This window comes from Hemiscyllium ocellatum, chromosome 39, assembly GCF_020745735.1.
Source record: "Hemiscyllium ocellatum isolate sHemOce1 chromosome 39, sHemOce1.pat.X.cur, whole genome shotgun sequence".
NCBI lineage: Eukaryota > Metazoa > Chordata > Chondrichthyes > Orectolobiformes > Hemiscylliidae > Hemiscyllium > Hemiscyllium ocellatum.
In genome coordinates, this window is record NC_083439.1 from 7,981,596 (window position 1) to 7,999,545 (window position 17,950).

The 17,950-nt window shown below is 47.0% G+C and overlaps 1 protein-coding gene across 3 annotated transcripts in view; it reads right to left on the minus strand.

Annotated features, from left to right (window-relative positions):
- Positions 1–17,950, minus strand: part of itga11a (integrin, alpha 11a) — a 183,806-nt gene that overhangs the window by 12,424 nt on the left and 153,432 nt on the right. For 2 of the 3 annotated variants that reach the window (XM_060853255.1, XM_060853257.1), the window contains 3 exons: positions 9,766–9,879; positions 6,951–7,055; positions 1,245–1,358 (listed from right to left, as the gene is read on the minus strand). In XM_060853255.1, the coding sequence (XP_060709238.1) occupies positions 1,245–1,358; positions 6,951–7,055; positions 9,766–9,879 (333 nt within the window). The remainder of the gene's footprint in view (positions 1–1,244; positions 1,359–6,950; positions 7,056–9,765; positions 9,880–17,950) is intronic. The other variant, XM_060853256.1, reaches the window with a different exon arrangement.

Consider the following 17,950-nt stretch of genomic DNA (forward strand, 5'->3'; position numbering starts at 1 on the left):
CAACATTTAAAAGGCATCTGGATGGGTATATGAATAGGAAGGGTTTAGAGGGATTTAGGCCAAATGCTGGCAAGTGGGACTAGATTAGGTTTGGATATCTGGTTGGCATGGACGAGCTGGACTGAAAGATCTGTTTCCGTGCTGTACATCTCAATGACTATATGACTCTCTGACACTAAGCCCCAGTTGGAGCAGTTGCTTCGGGAGGTTGGTTTCAGATTACAAACCTCATGGAGCTGATTATTAGGGTGTCTGGCCTCAACGATGAGCAAGGTATCTCATGACATCGTGCTGCTTCGGTATCATCTTTCCTGCCTCTGTATTTGGAGAATATTGTGAAGGAACCACCGGAGGCAATTCTATCTGTAACCAAGAGGAGTCACTGCTGCCCAGTAAACCATACCTTAGTCTCAGGTTACAGATCCTGGTCCTCAAATACTCTCTGTCTCTCACATGCTCTGGCTATTCAAATCAGAATGTACCGAGGTGAGAGTTGAAAAGTGTGGCACTGGAAAAGCACAGCGGGTCAAGCAGCGTCCGAGAAGCTGGAGAGTAGACGCTCCCTGAGCTGACAGAGGGAGCACACAAACCTCCAAGTAACTCATCTAGACAACCCCTTCAAGGGCCACGTGCCCCACATGTGACAGAATCTGCAGGTCACATATTGGGCTTTATCGACCGTCTCAGAACGACAGCAGAAGGAAGTCATCTTCAATCCTGAAGGCCTCCATAGCTTAGTTATGAACTGTGGCCATTGCCATAATGTGGGAGATATAGCAGCCAATCTGTGCCCAGCAATCTCCCACATACAGCAATCACTAGCAATCAATTTGGGGAATACATAGAGGCCTGGGCTAACAGGGAGACCCACCCTTGCTCTTGATCTGAACAGGAGATCACTAGATCTCTCATTTCTGGCACTAACAGGGCCTTGAATTTCCTGTCTTTTCTGAAAGGTGGCACCTCCAATAGTTCAGTATTCAGTGTAGCAGTGGGAGCGCCAGCCTATAATGAGTACTCAGCTGGAAGCCAAAGCAGTTTTCAGTCAGAATTGACGGTGCTTTGCCAGTGAGCCAGAGCTGATACATGCGAGTGAGGACACATATCACTCACACCGAGGTGTCTCCGTCACAAGTGCACAATTACAAGGTCTCCATTGAGAAAGGTTCAGTAATCAAGCATTATTAGATGGGCCTGGCTTCTGTAGACTGAAAGAGTTTGTGATGGGGTGCTTATGTACTTACTGCCACCAGTGAATCTGTCACGAGTCTGCCAGAAATGTGAACGGAGTATTCGTCACTGGTTTTAAAGTTCTTCACATCACATAACAGGAGACTAAACTGAGAGTTGTCGGCATCCTGTCAGAACATAAATATTGGAGGTTAGGGCACAGAATGGAGGAAATGCATCAATCCAGACTGAAGTGGAGTAGCAATAAGTAGTCTTCAGTCAGAGCCTTTGAAGATCACTCATTAAGCGGAAGTTGAGACAGCTCTAACAGATTATAGCTTCTGGATAGTGTTTAGAGTCTGGCATGAGTTCATCATAAAAATATTTACAAGGAGAGAACACATTTTTATTGGTGAATGATCTTGTCTCATCTGAGGTTTCTATTTTTGGCTTCTTTCCTCTTTTTTTCCCTTTCTGAGCTGCTGAAGGTCACGGATTGGGATCCAAGTGCAGTTCCACAGAAAACAGGATAACCCTGTTCCGTCCGCCCACACCACTCCTCCCACTCCATGTCTCCCATGACCATGTCCAATCCAGCAGTGTCCAGCTAGTGAAGGCACAACAGCTTTCCTCAATATCATTATAAAATAAATCAAAGAGCTGCAGATGCTGGAGATCTGAAACAGACAAAAACAAATTTCAAAATATTAACTCTGTTTCTCTCTCCACAGATGCTGCCAGACCTGTTGGGTTTCTCCAGTAATTTCTGTGTTTGTTGGTTTCAGCCATTCTGAACACACAGACCCCTCCTTGCAACCACACTCACTCTCACAACCACACTCTCTCACTCACACTCTCACACTGGAACTCTCACAGCCACTTGCGCTCTCACACATCTCATGCATATTATCAAACTGACTCTCACACGCTGTTGTAACCACACTCTCACGCTCACACTGTCAAACTCACACTCACAACCACACTCTTGCACTCTCACACTCATGCACTCACAGTGAAACTCCACAATGGAACAACCATGTGCATACTCACACTGTCACACTCATGTTGCCAAACTTGATTCTCACACTCGTAATCACTCACTCTCACAATCACACTCTCCCACGCTCACTCGCTTACTCACACACAAACACACATACTCACACTCACACATGCTCACAATCCACACACACACACTCTCACAGACACCCCAAAACACACATTCCCTCTTCATACATCTTCAATTACATCTAAACATACACACCAATTACATTCAAAACACACACACCCGAATTATATTCAAACACACACATACACACTAATTACATTCAAACACACACTAATTACATTCAAACACACACACAAATTACATTCAAACACATACAGATACACTAATTACATTCAAAAACATACAGATACACTAATTACATTCAAACGCACACACTAATTACATTCAAACACACACACAAATTACATTCAAACACATACAGATACACTAATTAAATTCAAACACGCACACTAATTACTATTGTGGTTCTGTTCGCTGAGCTGGGAATTTGTGTTGCAGATATTTCGTCCCCTGTCTAGGTAACATCCTCAGTGCTTGAGAGCCTCCTGTGAAGTGCTTCTGTGATCTTTCCTCCGGCATTTGTAGTGGTTTGAATCTGCCACTTCCGGTTGTCAGTTCCAGCTGTCCGCTGCAGTGGTCGGTATATTGGGTCCAGGTCGATGTGCTTATTGATTGAATCTGTGGATGAGTGCCATGCCTCGAGGAATTCCCTGGCTGTTCTCTGTTTGGCTTGTCCTATAATAGTAGTGTTGGCCCAATCGAATTCATGTTGCTTGTCATTTGCGTGTGTGGCTACTAAGATAGCTGGCCGTGTTGTTTCGTGGCTAGTTGGTGTTCATAGATGCGGATCGTTAGCTGTCTTCCTGTTTGTCCTATGTAGTGTTTTGTGCAGTCCTTGCATGGGATTTTGTACACTACATTGGTTTTGCTCATGATGGGTATCAGGTCCTTGGTTCTGGTGAGTTGTCTGAGAGTGGCTGTTGGTTTGTGTGCCGTTATGAGTCCTAGTGGTCGCAGTAGTCTGGCTGTCAGTTCGGAAATGCTCCTGATGTATGGTAGTGTGGCTAGTCCTTTGGGTTTCGGCATGTCCTCGTTCCGTTGTCTTTCCCTTAGGCATCTGTTGATGAAATTGTGCGGGTATCCGTTTTTGGCGAATACATTGTATAGGTGTTCTTCTTCCTCTTTTTGCAGTTCTGGTGTACTGCAGTGTGTTGTAGCCCTTTTGAATAGTGTCTTGATGCAACTTCTTTTGTGTGTGTTGGGGTGGTTGCTTTCATAGTTCAGGACTTGGTCTGTGTGTGTGGCTTTCCTGTATACCTTTGTGGTGAATTCTCCGTTAGGTGTTCTCTGTACCATCACGTCTAGGAATGGGAGTTGGTTGTCCTTTTCTTCCTCTCTCGTGAATCTGATTCCTGTGAGTGTGGCGTTGATGATCCAGTATGGGTTCTCTATTTCTGTGTTTTTAATGATTACAAAGGTGTCATCTACATATCTGACCCAGAGTTTGGGTTGAATTTGCGGTAAGACTGTTTGTTCTAACCTTTGCATTAACGCTTCTGCTAGGAGTCCAGAGATGGGTGAGCCCATGGGTATGCCACTGATTTGTTCATATATTTGGTTGTTGAATGTGAAGTGTGTTGTGAGGCACAGGTCCAGTAGTTTGAGTATGCAGTCTTTGTTGATAGGTTCAACGTCCTGTTGTCTGTTCTGTATGTCCAGCAGGATGGCTATTGTTTCTCTGGTTAGGGTTTTGTCGATAGAGGTGAACAGTGCCGTTACATCGAATGAGACCATGGTTTCTTCCTTGTCTATGTGTATATTTCTGATGATGTCCAAGAATTCCTGTGTTGACTGTATAGAGTGTCTGGATCCGCTGATCAGATGTTTCAGTTTCTGCTGTAGCTATTTAGCCAGTTTGTGTGATGGTGTCCCTGGTAGTGATACTATGGGTCTGAGTGGGATGTCTGGTTTGTGCACTTTGGGTACCAGGGACCAGAAGGAGCGGCTGACGGCCTAGTGATACTATCACTGGACTGGTAACCTGAGGACCTGGGTTTGAATCCTGCAGTGACAGATGGTGGAAGTTGAATTCAATAAAAATCTGGAATTAAGAATCTAATGATGACCGTGAACCAATTGCCAATTGTCAGGAAAACCCATTGGCATCACTAGTGTCCTTTGGGGAAGGAAACCGCCATCCTTACCTGGTCTGGCCGACATGTGATTCCAGACCCACAGCAATGTGGCTGACTCTTAACTGCCCCCTGGGTAATTAGGGATGGGCAATAAATGCTAGCCTAGCCAGCAATGTCCACACCCCACAAATGATTAAAGAAACGGCCATGGTGATGCTGTGGTAATTCAATTCCCACCATGGCAGAATGTTTGATATTCTCTTAATAAAACCTATAGCTCGTCTCTGGATCCTCTCTCTATCATCGATTGTTGTAAAACCCAACAGATTTACCGATGTCTTTTTATAGAGGAAGACCATTCTTGAAGAATAGTCACAACAAATACTCACTGCCTCCATCACTGACCCTCAGTAGCAGTAGTGTGTACTATCTATAAGGTGCACTGCAGGAGTTCACCAAAGCTCCTCAGATAACACCTTCCAAACCACAAACACTTCCACATAGAAGGACAAGGGTATATTACATGGGAACAGCATCCCTTGTAAGTTCCCCTCCAGGCCGCTCACCATCCCGACTTGGAAATATATCATCGTTTCCGTCAAAATCCTGGAATTCCCTTTCTCAGGGTATTGTGGGTCAACTTACAGCAGGTGGACTGCAGCAGCTCAAGAAGGGAGCTAACCACCACCTTCTCAAGGGCAACTAGGGTTGGACAATAAATGCTAGCCCAGCCAGTGACACTCACATCCCATGAGTGAACCAAAAAAGGGCTGGAAAGGGTTAAAAGGGATGTAGGCCAAATGCTGGTTAATGGGACTAGATTAATTTAGGCTATCTGGTAAGGATGGACGAGTTGGACCAAAGGGTCTGTTTCCGTGCTGTACATCTACACGACTCTCAACAAAGGGCTGTCAGACCTGCTGAGTTTCTTCGGCGATTTCAGTGCCTGTTTCAGATTTCCAGCACCTGCAGTTGTTTTATCTCTTGACCGTATCTGGTCTGGCCTACATGTGAATACAGGCGCAATGTGGTTGACTCTCAATTGCCCTCTGAAATGACAATGGCAAAGCCAGTCAGTCTCCGGGGGCAATAGGTGCTGGCCCAGCCAGCAACACCCACATTCTATTGAAGAATAAATGTTTTAGAAAGTGTGATTACGAACAATTTTTTTTCAAGTTCACTCTCCCATTTACTTCCTGAAAGACCAAATATCAGTTGATTTCAGCCTTAAAGTTATTTAATAACGGACCACCTGCAGCCCTGCGGGATACAGCATTACATATGTTCACAACCTTCTGAATGAAGATTGTCTCCTCATCTCAGCATGACATGAGTGGCCCCCTAATCCTGACAATGTGACTTCATGAAACAGGCTAAGAAAATGGTTAGAAAGTGGGGCCGATAAATCGGAAAGGGATGTTACTGGCTAGTGGAAAACCACTACTCCATTATAGTTCTAAGTGTCCTGTGGGATAATATTTGATCTGGATTATTATCAGTGTTAACAACTTGAAGTGAAGAATTCTGCTTGAATGCATTAGGCAATCCAAACGATCACCAACTGAATTTATATAGCACCATTAATGTTACAAAGCACACACGATTCTTCACAGGACAAAGTTAAAAATCACATAACACCAGGTTATAGTCCAACAGGTTTACTAGCTTTTGGAGAATTGTTCCTTCATCAGCTGCCTAATGAAGGAGCAGTGCTCCAAAAGCTAGTGCTTCCAAATAAACCTGTTTCACTATAACCTGGTGTTGTGTGATTTTTAACTTTGTCCACCCCAGTCCAACACCAGCACCTCCACATCATGGCTTCACAGGAGGGTTGGCAGACAGAATATCTCACACTTTCTAAAACATTTATTCTTCCATGAAATGTGGGTGTTGCTGGCTGGGCCAGCACCTATTGCCCCCTGAGACTGACTGGCTTTGTCATTGTCATTTCAGAGGGCAATTGAGAGTCAACCACATTGCACCTGTATTCACATGTAGGCCAGACCAGACACGGTCAAGAGATAAAACAACTGCAGGTGCTGGAAATCTGAAACAGGCACTGAAATTGCTGGAGAAACCCAGCAGGTCTGACGGCCCTTTGTTGAAATCTCATGCTCTGAGCTACATTCTGCTGCTGTCTGTTGGCTTCTGGTTTTAATCAGACCTGTTCCCCATTGAGAGTGTGAATGGGACATGCTCCAACCGGCCTCAGCACCCATGGGTGGGATGTTGGTCAGCACACCCACTCCTGACCCTTGTCAGTTGGGTTATGGGTGTGTGTGAGAGGCTGTATGGTGCTTGACATGCAGGATAACAGGCATGTGGCGTGTTCACTGGAGGGACAGTTTCTTAGAGTCAGTGACTCCAGAGGAGGGGGGGGGGGAGTAATTATTTACAGTGAGTGTAGAATAACCTGAACATGGGAAATAAACAACAGAAGGATTTGAAATAAATGGTTTACAGCATTTTCCTTTTTATAAATAGATGAAAGTCCTTGGCTGAGATCAAAGACTGTGACTTCAAATAGTTTTGTTTTCACATTAAAGTTTGTATTTTCCAGAACAGCAATGCCTCCTTACCAGTTTCTCATAAGTCCTCAGATCCTCTGCGACAGCTTGTCCTCTGGGAGGGAGCCACTGCTGCAGAGCCACATGACCGGTCAAAGTGCACTGGATCCCATCCTGCTGCAAATCATCGAACACAGCAACAAGGTAGATAGACACAGGAGTGTGAAGACCAAAACACCATTTGTCATAATAACGTTACCGCAGATTTGTTGTAAGTGTCCAGGTGAAATCATTCAGGTTGGAGAGAGACTGACTATTGAGCAGGTTGGTTAAGAGGCCGGGAGGACAGGAGTGGAATTATTTTGTGGTTGTACAGAGGGTGCTTGTAATAGCAGCAAACAAAAACACAAAGGTGGACAATGGGTACCAGGTGGTGGTGCGAACTGTGCAGAAGCTAAAGGGGGAAGGATGCTACTGCAGTGTTTTCTTACACCAGACAATGCTGGTTGAGGTGGACAAAATTACAGAGAGGAAGGAAGTTTTTAGCTTAATAGAGGGCACAATAACCAGAGGGCATTGACTTAAGGTAAAACATGAACGGATTTTAGGAGATTTAAGGAAGAATCTTTTTCACCCACAGGCTAGTGGATATCTGGAACCCCCTGTCTGCAAAGATGGTAGAGGCAGGAACCTTCACTACATTTAAATAGTACCCGAAGCACCAGAGCTTTACAGCAGTACAGACACGATAGGCCGAAAGGCTATTTCTGTGCCATAAAACTCTAGAATTCCAAGTAAACAAGTGAATACAGTTGCACCCACCGAAGCCTACTCAACATCGGAGAAACCAAATGCAGACTGGGTGACCTCTTTGCAGATCACCTGCAGTCCGTGCGCAAGCATAATCCTGACCTTCCCGTAGCTGGTTATTTTAACACAGCATCATACCCACATGTCTGTACTTGCCATGCTGTAGTGTTCCAGTGAATCACAGCGCAAACTGGAGGAACAACATCTCTTCTACAGACTAGGCACTTTCCAGCCTTATGAACATAGTACGTAGAACAGTCCAGGCCCTTCGGCCCTCTGTGTTGTGCCAACCTTTCATCCTACTCTAAGATCAAACTAACCTACATACTCTTAATTTTATTATCATCCATGTACCTTTCCAAGAGTCGCTTAAATGTCCCTAATGTATCTGACCCTACTACCACTGCTGGCAGTACATTCCATGTACCTATCACTCTCCGTGTAAAGAACTTATCTCTGACATTTTCTGTAAACCTTCCTCCAATCACCTTAAAATTATGCTCCCTTTCTTGCAATAGCCAGATTCTGGACTTAATATTGAGCTCAACACCTTCAAACTGTGAGCTCACTCCCATTTCTTCCCTTTCTTTAAGCTTTGTTTGTTACAATTTTCTGTCACCATGTCCTCCCTACCCTCCCCCATCCCAGTGGGACTGTCTTCTGTTTCCAGTCTGGCCGTTAGGCACCCATTGCTCTGACATTCTCACATGCCAATCACTTAACCTGAACTGTCAACATCTTTTCACCAGCAGCACTCTGCACCCCACCACCGCCATCCCCCCTCCCCCATCTATTGCATATTGACTACCCCCCCGACAAACTTCATGTCAGCTCTGATGAAAAGTCATGTAGACTCAAAACCTTAGTGCCCTCTCTCCATGGATACTGTCTGACCTGTTGTGATTTCCAGCGTTTCTTACTTTCAATGGCACTATCTGAAGCCGGTTCACACAGAACCATTACAGTGCCCCATTCTGGGCAAAGTTTGAACAGCCAGAGTAAAGCCAGGACCAATCTGCAGCATCCAGCTCAAACCGTTTCCACCAGACTCGGTTAGGGGAGTGGGTCCTGCTGATCACTAACTGGTGACTCAGTTGGGTGAATGGATGTCAGTTGAGAATGGGATTGGGAGAATGTGATGCCTCGGTGGTTGAATGGCCTGATGACACTCTCTAGGAGGACGGCAGATGCTGGAGGGTCAGAGTCAAAAAGTGTGGTGCTGGAAAAGCACAGCGAGTCAAGCAGTATCTGAGGAGCAGGAGAGTCAACGTTTTGAGCATATGAAGGGCTGATGCCTGTAATGTTGACAGTCCTGCTCCTCGGATGCTGCCTGACCTGCTGTGCTTTTCCAGCACCACACTTTTCGATGATGATGATGACGCTCATTGCCCAGATTGAAATATTGGTCAGTGTATCGCTCCCAGTCAGCCCCGCCAGGAATATAAGGAGCAGAATTGATGAGAAACCTTTCATGTTAACAACACATAAGAGTGTTTGTTAATATTTACTGCAGGGTTCACACAGATAAAATGTAAAACACATCACATTTAAGTGGAATTATATCATCAGAAAATCCTTCACAGAGACCTTTCTCATAGAAAGAAGTCTTACCATCAACACCAGTCTCATGAAGAGGAAACGTCACTGGTATGGACTGATTTTTCAATTGAGGTATTCAGGAGAGCATCAGATAATTACTTGGAAACAAGTGTGCAAGGGTATCCGGAGAAAGGAGGAGATTAGAATGAGATAACACTTATTTAATGAGTCAATGCAGGCACAATGGGCCAAATGGCCTCCTCCTGTGCTGTAACACTTCTGCGATTCTGATGGCCTTTTTCTCTGCTGTAAACATCAAGTCCATGTCAGTCCCTTTCTCGAAGAGTGAGACTCACCATTGGGAAGTCTATTTGTCCTCTCATTGAATTACCAACAACACCCCAAACATTGAAAGGGAGTGTTACCGTCAGTAATTGGAATGGCATTAGTGGAATCACCCTGGTAGAGAGAGTGTCACCCTGTCATTGACGGACTGTCACTCATTAAGCTCAGCAGTAATGCAGTTCTCTGTACTCACCGGGCTGCTGGAGCTGTTGGTCAGTACCAGGAGAAGATTGCTCTCTTTAGTTAATGTCGGGATGGTCACTTTGACCAGCAAGTGGCCAACAGTGAAAGGCCCCAGATTCTGAAGCTGCAAGGAAACCGAGAGAACAGCGTGAGAGGCTTTAGAGAGAGCAAGTGTCCAACAAGCCCATCCATTTCTCATCTCTAAATCCACCTTTGGTGCCATCATTAATCAAAATGCTCATGAAATGAGAATCTAGGAGCACCTGACAATATGATAATGTCCTCTGCACTTCTTTCAATATGAGCATACAAGCAATGGGCAACAAATACCACGCTTTTGATTGAAGACCCATCATACAATAAAAAATACAGCCCCAGCCTGATACTCCAACGTAGTAGTGACAGCTGCACTGTCTGGGGTGTCGGACTTTGGGATTTTAAACAGACACCCATCAACTCTCTTAGGTAGTTGCAAAAGATGCCACATGCCCATCTCAAAGGAAAGCAGGGTAGTTCCTCCTGGCACAGAAATGCCAGAACCAAACTCCTGTCCAAGGAATTCACCATTCTGACTTGGAAATATATATAGCCAGCTACCTCATGAAGGAACAGTGCTCTGAAATCTTGTACTTCCAAATAAACTATAACCAGGTGTTGAGTGATTTTTAACTTTGTCTTGGAGAATGTGGTGGTGAGTTGCCTTCTTGAACAGCTGCAGTCCATGTGCTGTGGGTTGACCCACAATACCATTGGCAGAGGAATGCCAGGAGTTTGACCCAGTGACAGTGAAGGAACGGTGATATAATTCCAAGTCAGGATGGTGAATGGCTTGGAGGCTGGTGTTCCCATGTATTTGCTACTCCTGTTCATCTTGTGTTTTGGAAGTGGTCTTGTGTTTGGAAGGTGCAATCTAAGGATCTTTGGTGAATTTCTGCACTGCATCTTGTAGATGGTACACACTGCTGCTACAGAGCATCGGTGGTGGAGTTAGTGGATGTTTGTGGATTTGGTGGCAATCAGTTGGGCTGCTTTGTCCTGGATGGTGTCTTGAATGTTGAGTGTTGTTGGAGCAGCACCCATCCATCACTTTCCTGACTTGTGCCTTGTAGATGGTGGACAGGCTTTGGGGAGTCAGGAGGTGAGTTATTCACCGCAGGATTTCTAGCCCCTGACCTTCTCTTGCGGCCACTGTATTATTGTGGTGAGTCCACAATTTCTGGTCAATGATAATCCGCAGGGTACTGATTGTGGGAGATTCAGTGATGGTAATGCTGTTGAATATCAAGGGGCAGTTGTTCAATTATTAGACAGCAGCTTTCAGGAATGTGGCTCGCCATCACTTTCTCAAGGGCCAGTTAAAGATGGGCATTGAATGCTGGCCCAGGCAGTGATGCTTGTGAAATAATCTTAAAAAAATCACAAAAGTAGATTCCCTTATTATTACCACTTGGATAATGGAACTTGTTGTGTGCAAATTGATTTCTGTCTTTCCTATGGTGATGAGAGGCTATAATAATGCATTGGGCTCTCCGCTCCTGAGATGACCTAGGATTGTTCATGAAATGTGATTCCTTCCTTTCTTTACATCAGTCGGTGAGAAAGCCCATCCACTGAGATCTTTCCCAGGTCCAGAGCAAACTAAGGGCCACAGCCAGAGCCTGCCCCCATCCCTACCCCACCCCAGGAGAGTGTGGGTAGGATTACTGGGCTCCAGGTAAATCACACTGTACAGGGACACCCTCCAGGGGGTAAATCTCACTGTTCAGGGACCACCCTCTCCCTGGGAGTGGGGAGGGGGGTAATTCTCACTGCACAGGGACCCCCACTTTACCTGGGGAGTGGGAGTAAATCATACTGTTCAGGGACCCCCCCCTCCTGCTGGGGGTAAATCACACTACCCAGGAACTCCCCCTCCTCCTGGGACTAAATCACACTATACAGGGACTCCCCTCCCCCTGGGGGGTAAGTCACACTGGTCAGAGACCCCCCTCTCCTGGGAGTAAATCACACTGTACAGGGACCCCCTCCCCCACCCTAGGAGTAAATCACTGTACAAGGACCCCCTCCCCTGGGAGTAAATCATACCTCCCAGGGATCCCCCCTCTTCAGGGAGGAAATCACCCTGTACAGGGGTCACCCTCCCCCACCCTAGGGGTAAATCACTATACAAGGACCCAGGGGTAAATCATACTTCCCAGCGACCCCCCTCCCCAGGGGGTAAATCACACTGTTCAGGGACCCCCCTGCCCCACCCCCAGGGGTTAGTCACTCGGTGTGCTTTGATGCCTTCCCACTTCCAAACAGAAAGGTCACATGTTGCCACTTTGACTTATTCAAAGGTGCCCTGACCTCGACTTTGATTCCAGTGTTGAGTTTCTCCAAAGCCTGAAGCCTGGGACAGTCTCCACTCAGGACGGTTACAGTTGCAGAACAAATCTGACAGTAAATGGGCGGCACGGTGGCACAGTGGTTAGCACTGCTGCCTCATAGCGCCTGAAGACCCGGGTTCAATTCCCGACTCAGGCGACTGACTGTGTGGAGTTTGCACGTTCTCCCCGTGTCTGCGTGGGTTTCCTCCGGGTGCTCCGGTTTCCTCCCACAGTCACAAAGATGTGCGGGTCAGGTGAATTGGCCATGCTAAATTGCCCGTAGTGTTAGGTAAGGGGTAATGTAGGGGTATGGGTGGGTTTCGCTTCGGCGGGTCGGTGTGGACTTGTTGGGCCGAAGGGCCTGTTTCCACACTGTAAGTCTAATCAAAAAAAAATGTCTAACTTGACCACGATTTACGTACAATCCTCGTGGAATTTTCAGTAGTAGGACAGCACCCAGTTTAAATTCATGTTCCAATCGTCTCCAGCTGCCAACTAATTATTTAACCCAATCTATAAAGAAATCTTTCATCACAATTATTAAGAAATGCCATTTGATTTTTAAAGCCTCATGTTGTTAAGATGAAAAGTATGAGAGTTGAGGGAATGTTAACAGACGATGGAATCTTTTCACATCGCGATCCCTGTGGTCTCCATTTAATGTTTCCATCAAAGTTCCAGTCAGTGCTTTGCCAGATTTTCCATGCAAGCTCTTTGAGATATGCAGTGGAAACTCCATTCCAATTCTCCGGGATATGCTGCCAGAATTCCTTGATAGGGGCACTTTGTTGGAAATTTATTACAGATATCTCAGCACATAGTGTCTGTGTTTCCATAAGCTTGTTTGTTTAGTACACTATGCTGAGTTAAAGACACATAAATCCTAGCTGGTATTCCTTAGGGACAAATCATTTGAGACAGATGCAGGTTAAGTCTTACCTGTGGCCCTGGACAATGCCTGTGTACAACCTGCCTCTACCCTCCTATACTAAGCCATAAAGATATGAGTGTACCATGCAATGTATACAGATAATGTTCTTGGAACATAGTGTGAGTACCAAAGCCGATTGTATCACAGGGGACTCTGGTGACCCATCTACTGTGTGCAATTTTCAACTGAAACAACAACTAGCTGTTTTCCCTGGAGTGTCGGAGGTTGAGGGCCGACCTGATAGAGGTTAATAAAATCCTGAGGGGCATAGATAGGATAAACCGACAAAGTACTTTTCCCTGGGCTGGGGGAGAATTAGAGAGCGTAGGTTTAGGGTGAAAGGGGAAAGATATAAAAGAGACCTAAACGGCAACTTTTTCACTCAGAGGGTGGTACATGTATGGAATGAACTGCCAGAGGAAGTGTTGGAGGCTGGGACAATTGCAACATTTAAAAAGCATCTGGATGGGTATATGAATAGGAAGGGTTTAGAGGGATATGGGCCGGGTGCTGGCAGGTGGGATTAGATGGGGTTGGGATATCTGGTTGGCATGGACAGGTTGGACTGAAGGGTCTGTTTCTATGCTGTACATCTCTATGACATCAGGGGAAATCTCATAAGATTATGAACTGCTAGAGAAAGTGCTCAAAAAGGTAATGGAATATTGGGCTTTACGGAGACGGTGAGAACTCCTGATATGGAGACTCAGAGTGGATACAAAGTGGAGCTGGAAAAACCACTGCAGGTCAAACAGCATCAGGGAAGAAGGGGAGTCAATATTTCAGGTGGGATCTTTGAAAGGTTGCTGTGTTGATTTTTCTTATGATCACAGCATCCAGCACTTTCCACCAGCATCCACATCCAACACGTTCCATCTGCACCTTCATCCAACACGTTCCATCTGCACCTTCATCCAACACGTTCCACCTGCACCCACATCCAACACATTCCACCTGCACCCACATCCAACACATTCCACCTGCACCTTCATCGAACACATTCCACCTGCACCTGCATCCAGCACATTCTACCTGCATCCACATCCGACACATTCCACCTGCACACGCATCCAGCACATTCTACCTGCATCCACATCCAACATATTCCACCTGCAACCACATCCGACACATTCCACCTGCACCCTCATCCAACACATTCCACCTGCACCAACATCCAACATATTCCACCTGCACCAACATCCAATACGTTCCACCCGCACCCGCCTCCAACACATTCCACCTGCACCCGATCCAACACATTCCACCAGCACATGCATCCAACACATTCCACCTGCCCCTACATCCAACATATTCCACCAGCACCAGCATCCAACACAATCCACCTGCACCTGCTCCTGCAAATTCCACCTGCACCTTGCATCCAACATATTCCAACTTCACCCGCTCCAGCACATTCCACCTGCACCCAGATCCAACACATTCCACCCGCACCCGCTCCAGCACATTCCACCTGCACCCACATCCAACACATTCCACCCATATCCAACACATTCCACCTGCACCCGCATCCAACACATTCTAATTGTACCCGCATCCAACACATTTCTCATGCACCCGCATCCAACACATTCCACCAGCACACGCATCCAGCACATTCCACCAGCACATGCATCCAGCACATTCCACCCGCACCCACATCCAACACTTTCCACCTGCACCCGCATTCAGCAAATTCCTCCTGCACCCCTATCCAACACATTCCACCAGCACACTCATCCAGCACATTCCACCTGCACCCACATCCAACACATTCCACCTGCACACGCATCCAGCACATTCCACCTGCAACCATATCCAACACATTCCACCTGCAACCACATCCGACACATTCCACCTGCACCCTCATCCAACACATTCTACCTGCACCCTCATCCAACACATTCCACCTGCACCCACACCCAACACATTCCAGCTGCACCCACATCCAACACATTCCACCTGCACCCACATCGAACACATTCCACCTGCAACCACATCCGACACATTCCACCTGCACCCTCATCCAACACAATCCACCTGCACCTGCATCCAACACATTCCACCTGCACTCACATCCAACACATTCCACCTGCACCCGCATCCAACACATTCCACCAGCACATGCATCCAGCACATTCCACTTGCACCCACATCCAACACTTTCCACCTGCATCCCCATTCAGCACATTCCACTTGCACCCGCATCCAACACATTCCACCTGCACCTACATCCAACATATTCCACCTGCACCAGCATCCAACACAATCCATCTGCACCCACGTCCAACACATTTCACGTGCACCCACATCCAGCACATTCTACCTGCATCTGCATCCAACACATTCCACCTGCACCAGCATCCAACAAATTCCACCTGCACTTGCATCCAACACATTCCACCTGCACCAGCATCCAACAAATTCCACCTGCACCTGCATCCGACGCATTCCACCTGCATCTGCATCCAACACATTCCACCTGCACCAGCATCCAACAAATTCCACCTGCACCTGCATCCAACAAATTCCACCTGCACCAGCATCCAACAAATTCCACCTGCACCTGCATCCGACACATTCCACCTGCATCTGCATCCAACACATTCCACCTGCACCAGCATCCAACAAATTCCACCTGCATTTGCATCCAACACATTCCACCTGCACCAGCATCCAACAAATTCCACCTGCACCAGCATCCAACAAATTCCACCTGCATTTGCATCCAACACATTCCACCTGCACCAGCATCCAACAAATTCCACCTGCACCTGCATCCGACGCATTCCACCTGCATCTGCATCCAACACATTCCACCTGCACCAGCATCCAACAAATTCCACCTGCACCTGCATCCAACAAATTCCACCTGCACCAGCATCCAACAAATTCCACCTGCACCTGCATCCGACACATTCCACCTGCATCTGCATCCAACACATTCCACCTGCATCAGCATCCAACAAATTCCACCTGCACTTGCATCCAACACATTCCACCTGCACCAGCATCCAACAAATTCCACCTGCACCAGCATCCAACAAATTCCACCTGCATTTGCATCCAACACATTCCACCTGCACCAGCATCCAACAAATTCCACCTGCACCTGCATCCGACGCATTCCACCTGCATCTGCATCCAACACATTCCACCTGCACCAGCATCCAACAAATTCCACCTGCACCTGCATCCAACAAATTCCACCTGCACCAGCATCCAACAAATTCCACCTGCACCTGCATCCGACACATTCCACCTGCATCTGCATCCAACACATTCCACCTGCACCAGCATCCAACAAATTCCACCTGCACTTGCATCCAACAAATTCCACCTGCACCTTGCATCCAATACGTTCCAACTTCACCCGCTCCAGCACATTCCACCTGCACCCAGATCCAACACATTCCAACTGCACCCCCATCCAACCCATTCCACCTGCACCCGCATTCAACACATTCCACCTGCACCCAATCAAACACATTCCAAGTGCACCTTCTTCCAACACATTCCACCTGGACCCCCATCCAACACATTCCACCTGCATTTGAATCCGACCCACTCCTCCTGCACCCACATCCAACACATTCCACCTGCACCTACATCCTGCACATTCCACCTGCATTGTCATCCAACACAACACACGTGCACCCACATCCAACACATTCCACCTGCACCCACATCCAGCACATTCCAACTGCACCAGCATCCAACAAATCCCAACTGCAACCGCATTCAACACCTTCCACCTGCACAAGCATTCAACACGTTCCAACTGCATCCGTATTCAGCACATTCCAACTGCATCCCCATCTAGCACAATCCATCTGCACCCGCATCCAACACATTCCACCTGCACCCAATCAAACACATTCCAAGTGCACCTTCTTCCAACACATTCCATTTGGACCCCCATCCAACACAGTCCACATGCATCTGAATCCGACCCATTCCACCTGCACCGTCATCCATCACATTCCACCTGCACGCCATCCAACACATTCCACCTGCACCTGCATCCAACACATTCCACCTGCATCTACATCCAACACATTGCACCTGCATCTGCATCTAATACATTCAACCTGCCCCCATCCAACACATTCCACCTGCACCCCCATCCAACATATTCCACCTGCACCTGCATCCAACATATTCCACCTGCACCTGCATGCAGCAAATTCCACCTGCACGTCATCCAACACATTGCACCTGAAACTGCATCCAACATATTCCATCTGCATCCATATTCAGCACATTCCACCTGCACATGCATCCAACACATTCCACCTGCCCCCCATCCAACACATTCTACCCATATTCAGCACATTCCACCTGAAACTGCATCCAACATATTCCATCTGCACCCATATTCAGCACATTCCACCTGCACATGCATCCAACACATTCCACCTGCACCCGCCTCCAACAAATTCCAGCTGCACCCGCATCAAACACATTCCACTTGCACCTGCATCCAGCACATTCCACCTGTGAAATACATCCAACACATTCAACGTACACCCGCATCCAACACATTTCACCTGCATCTTCATCCAACACATTCCACCTGCACCCATATCAGGCACATTCCACCTGCACCCTCATCCAACTCATTCCACCTGCACCCACATCCAGCACATTCCACCTGCATCTGCATCCAACGCATTCCACCTGCTCCAGCATCCAACTCATTTCACTTGTGTCTGCATCCAACGCATTCCACTTGCACCCACATCGGGCACATTCCACCTGCACACACATCCAACACATTCCACCTGCACCTTCATCCAACAATTCCACCTGCACCTGCAAACAACACATTCCACCTGCATCTTCATCCAACACATTCACTGTGCACCAGCATCCAACACATTCCACCTGCACCAACA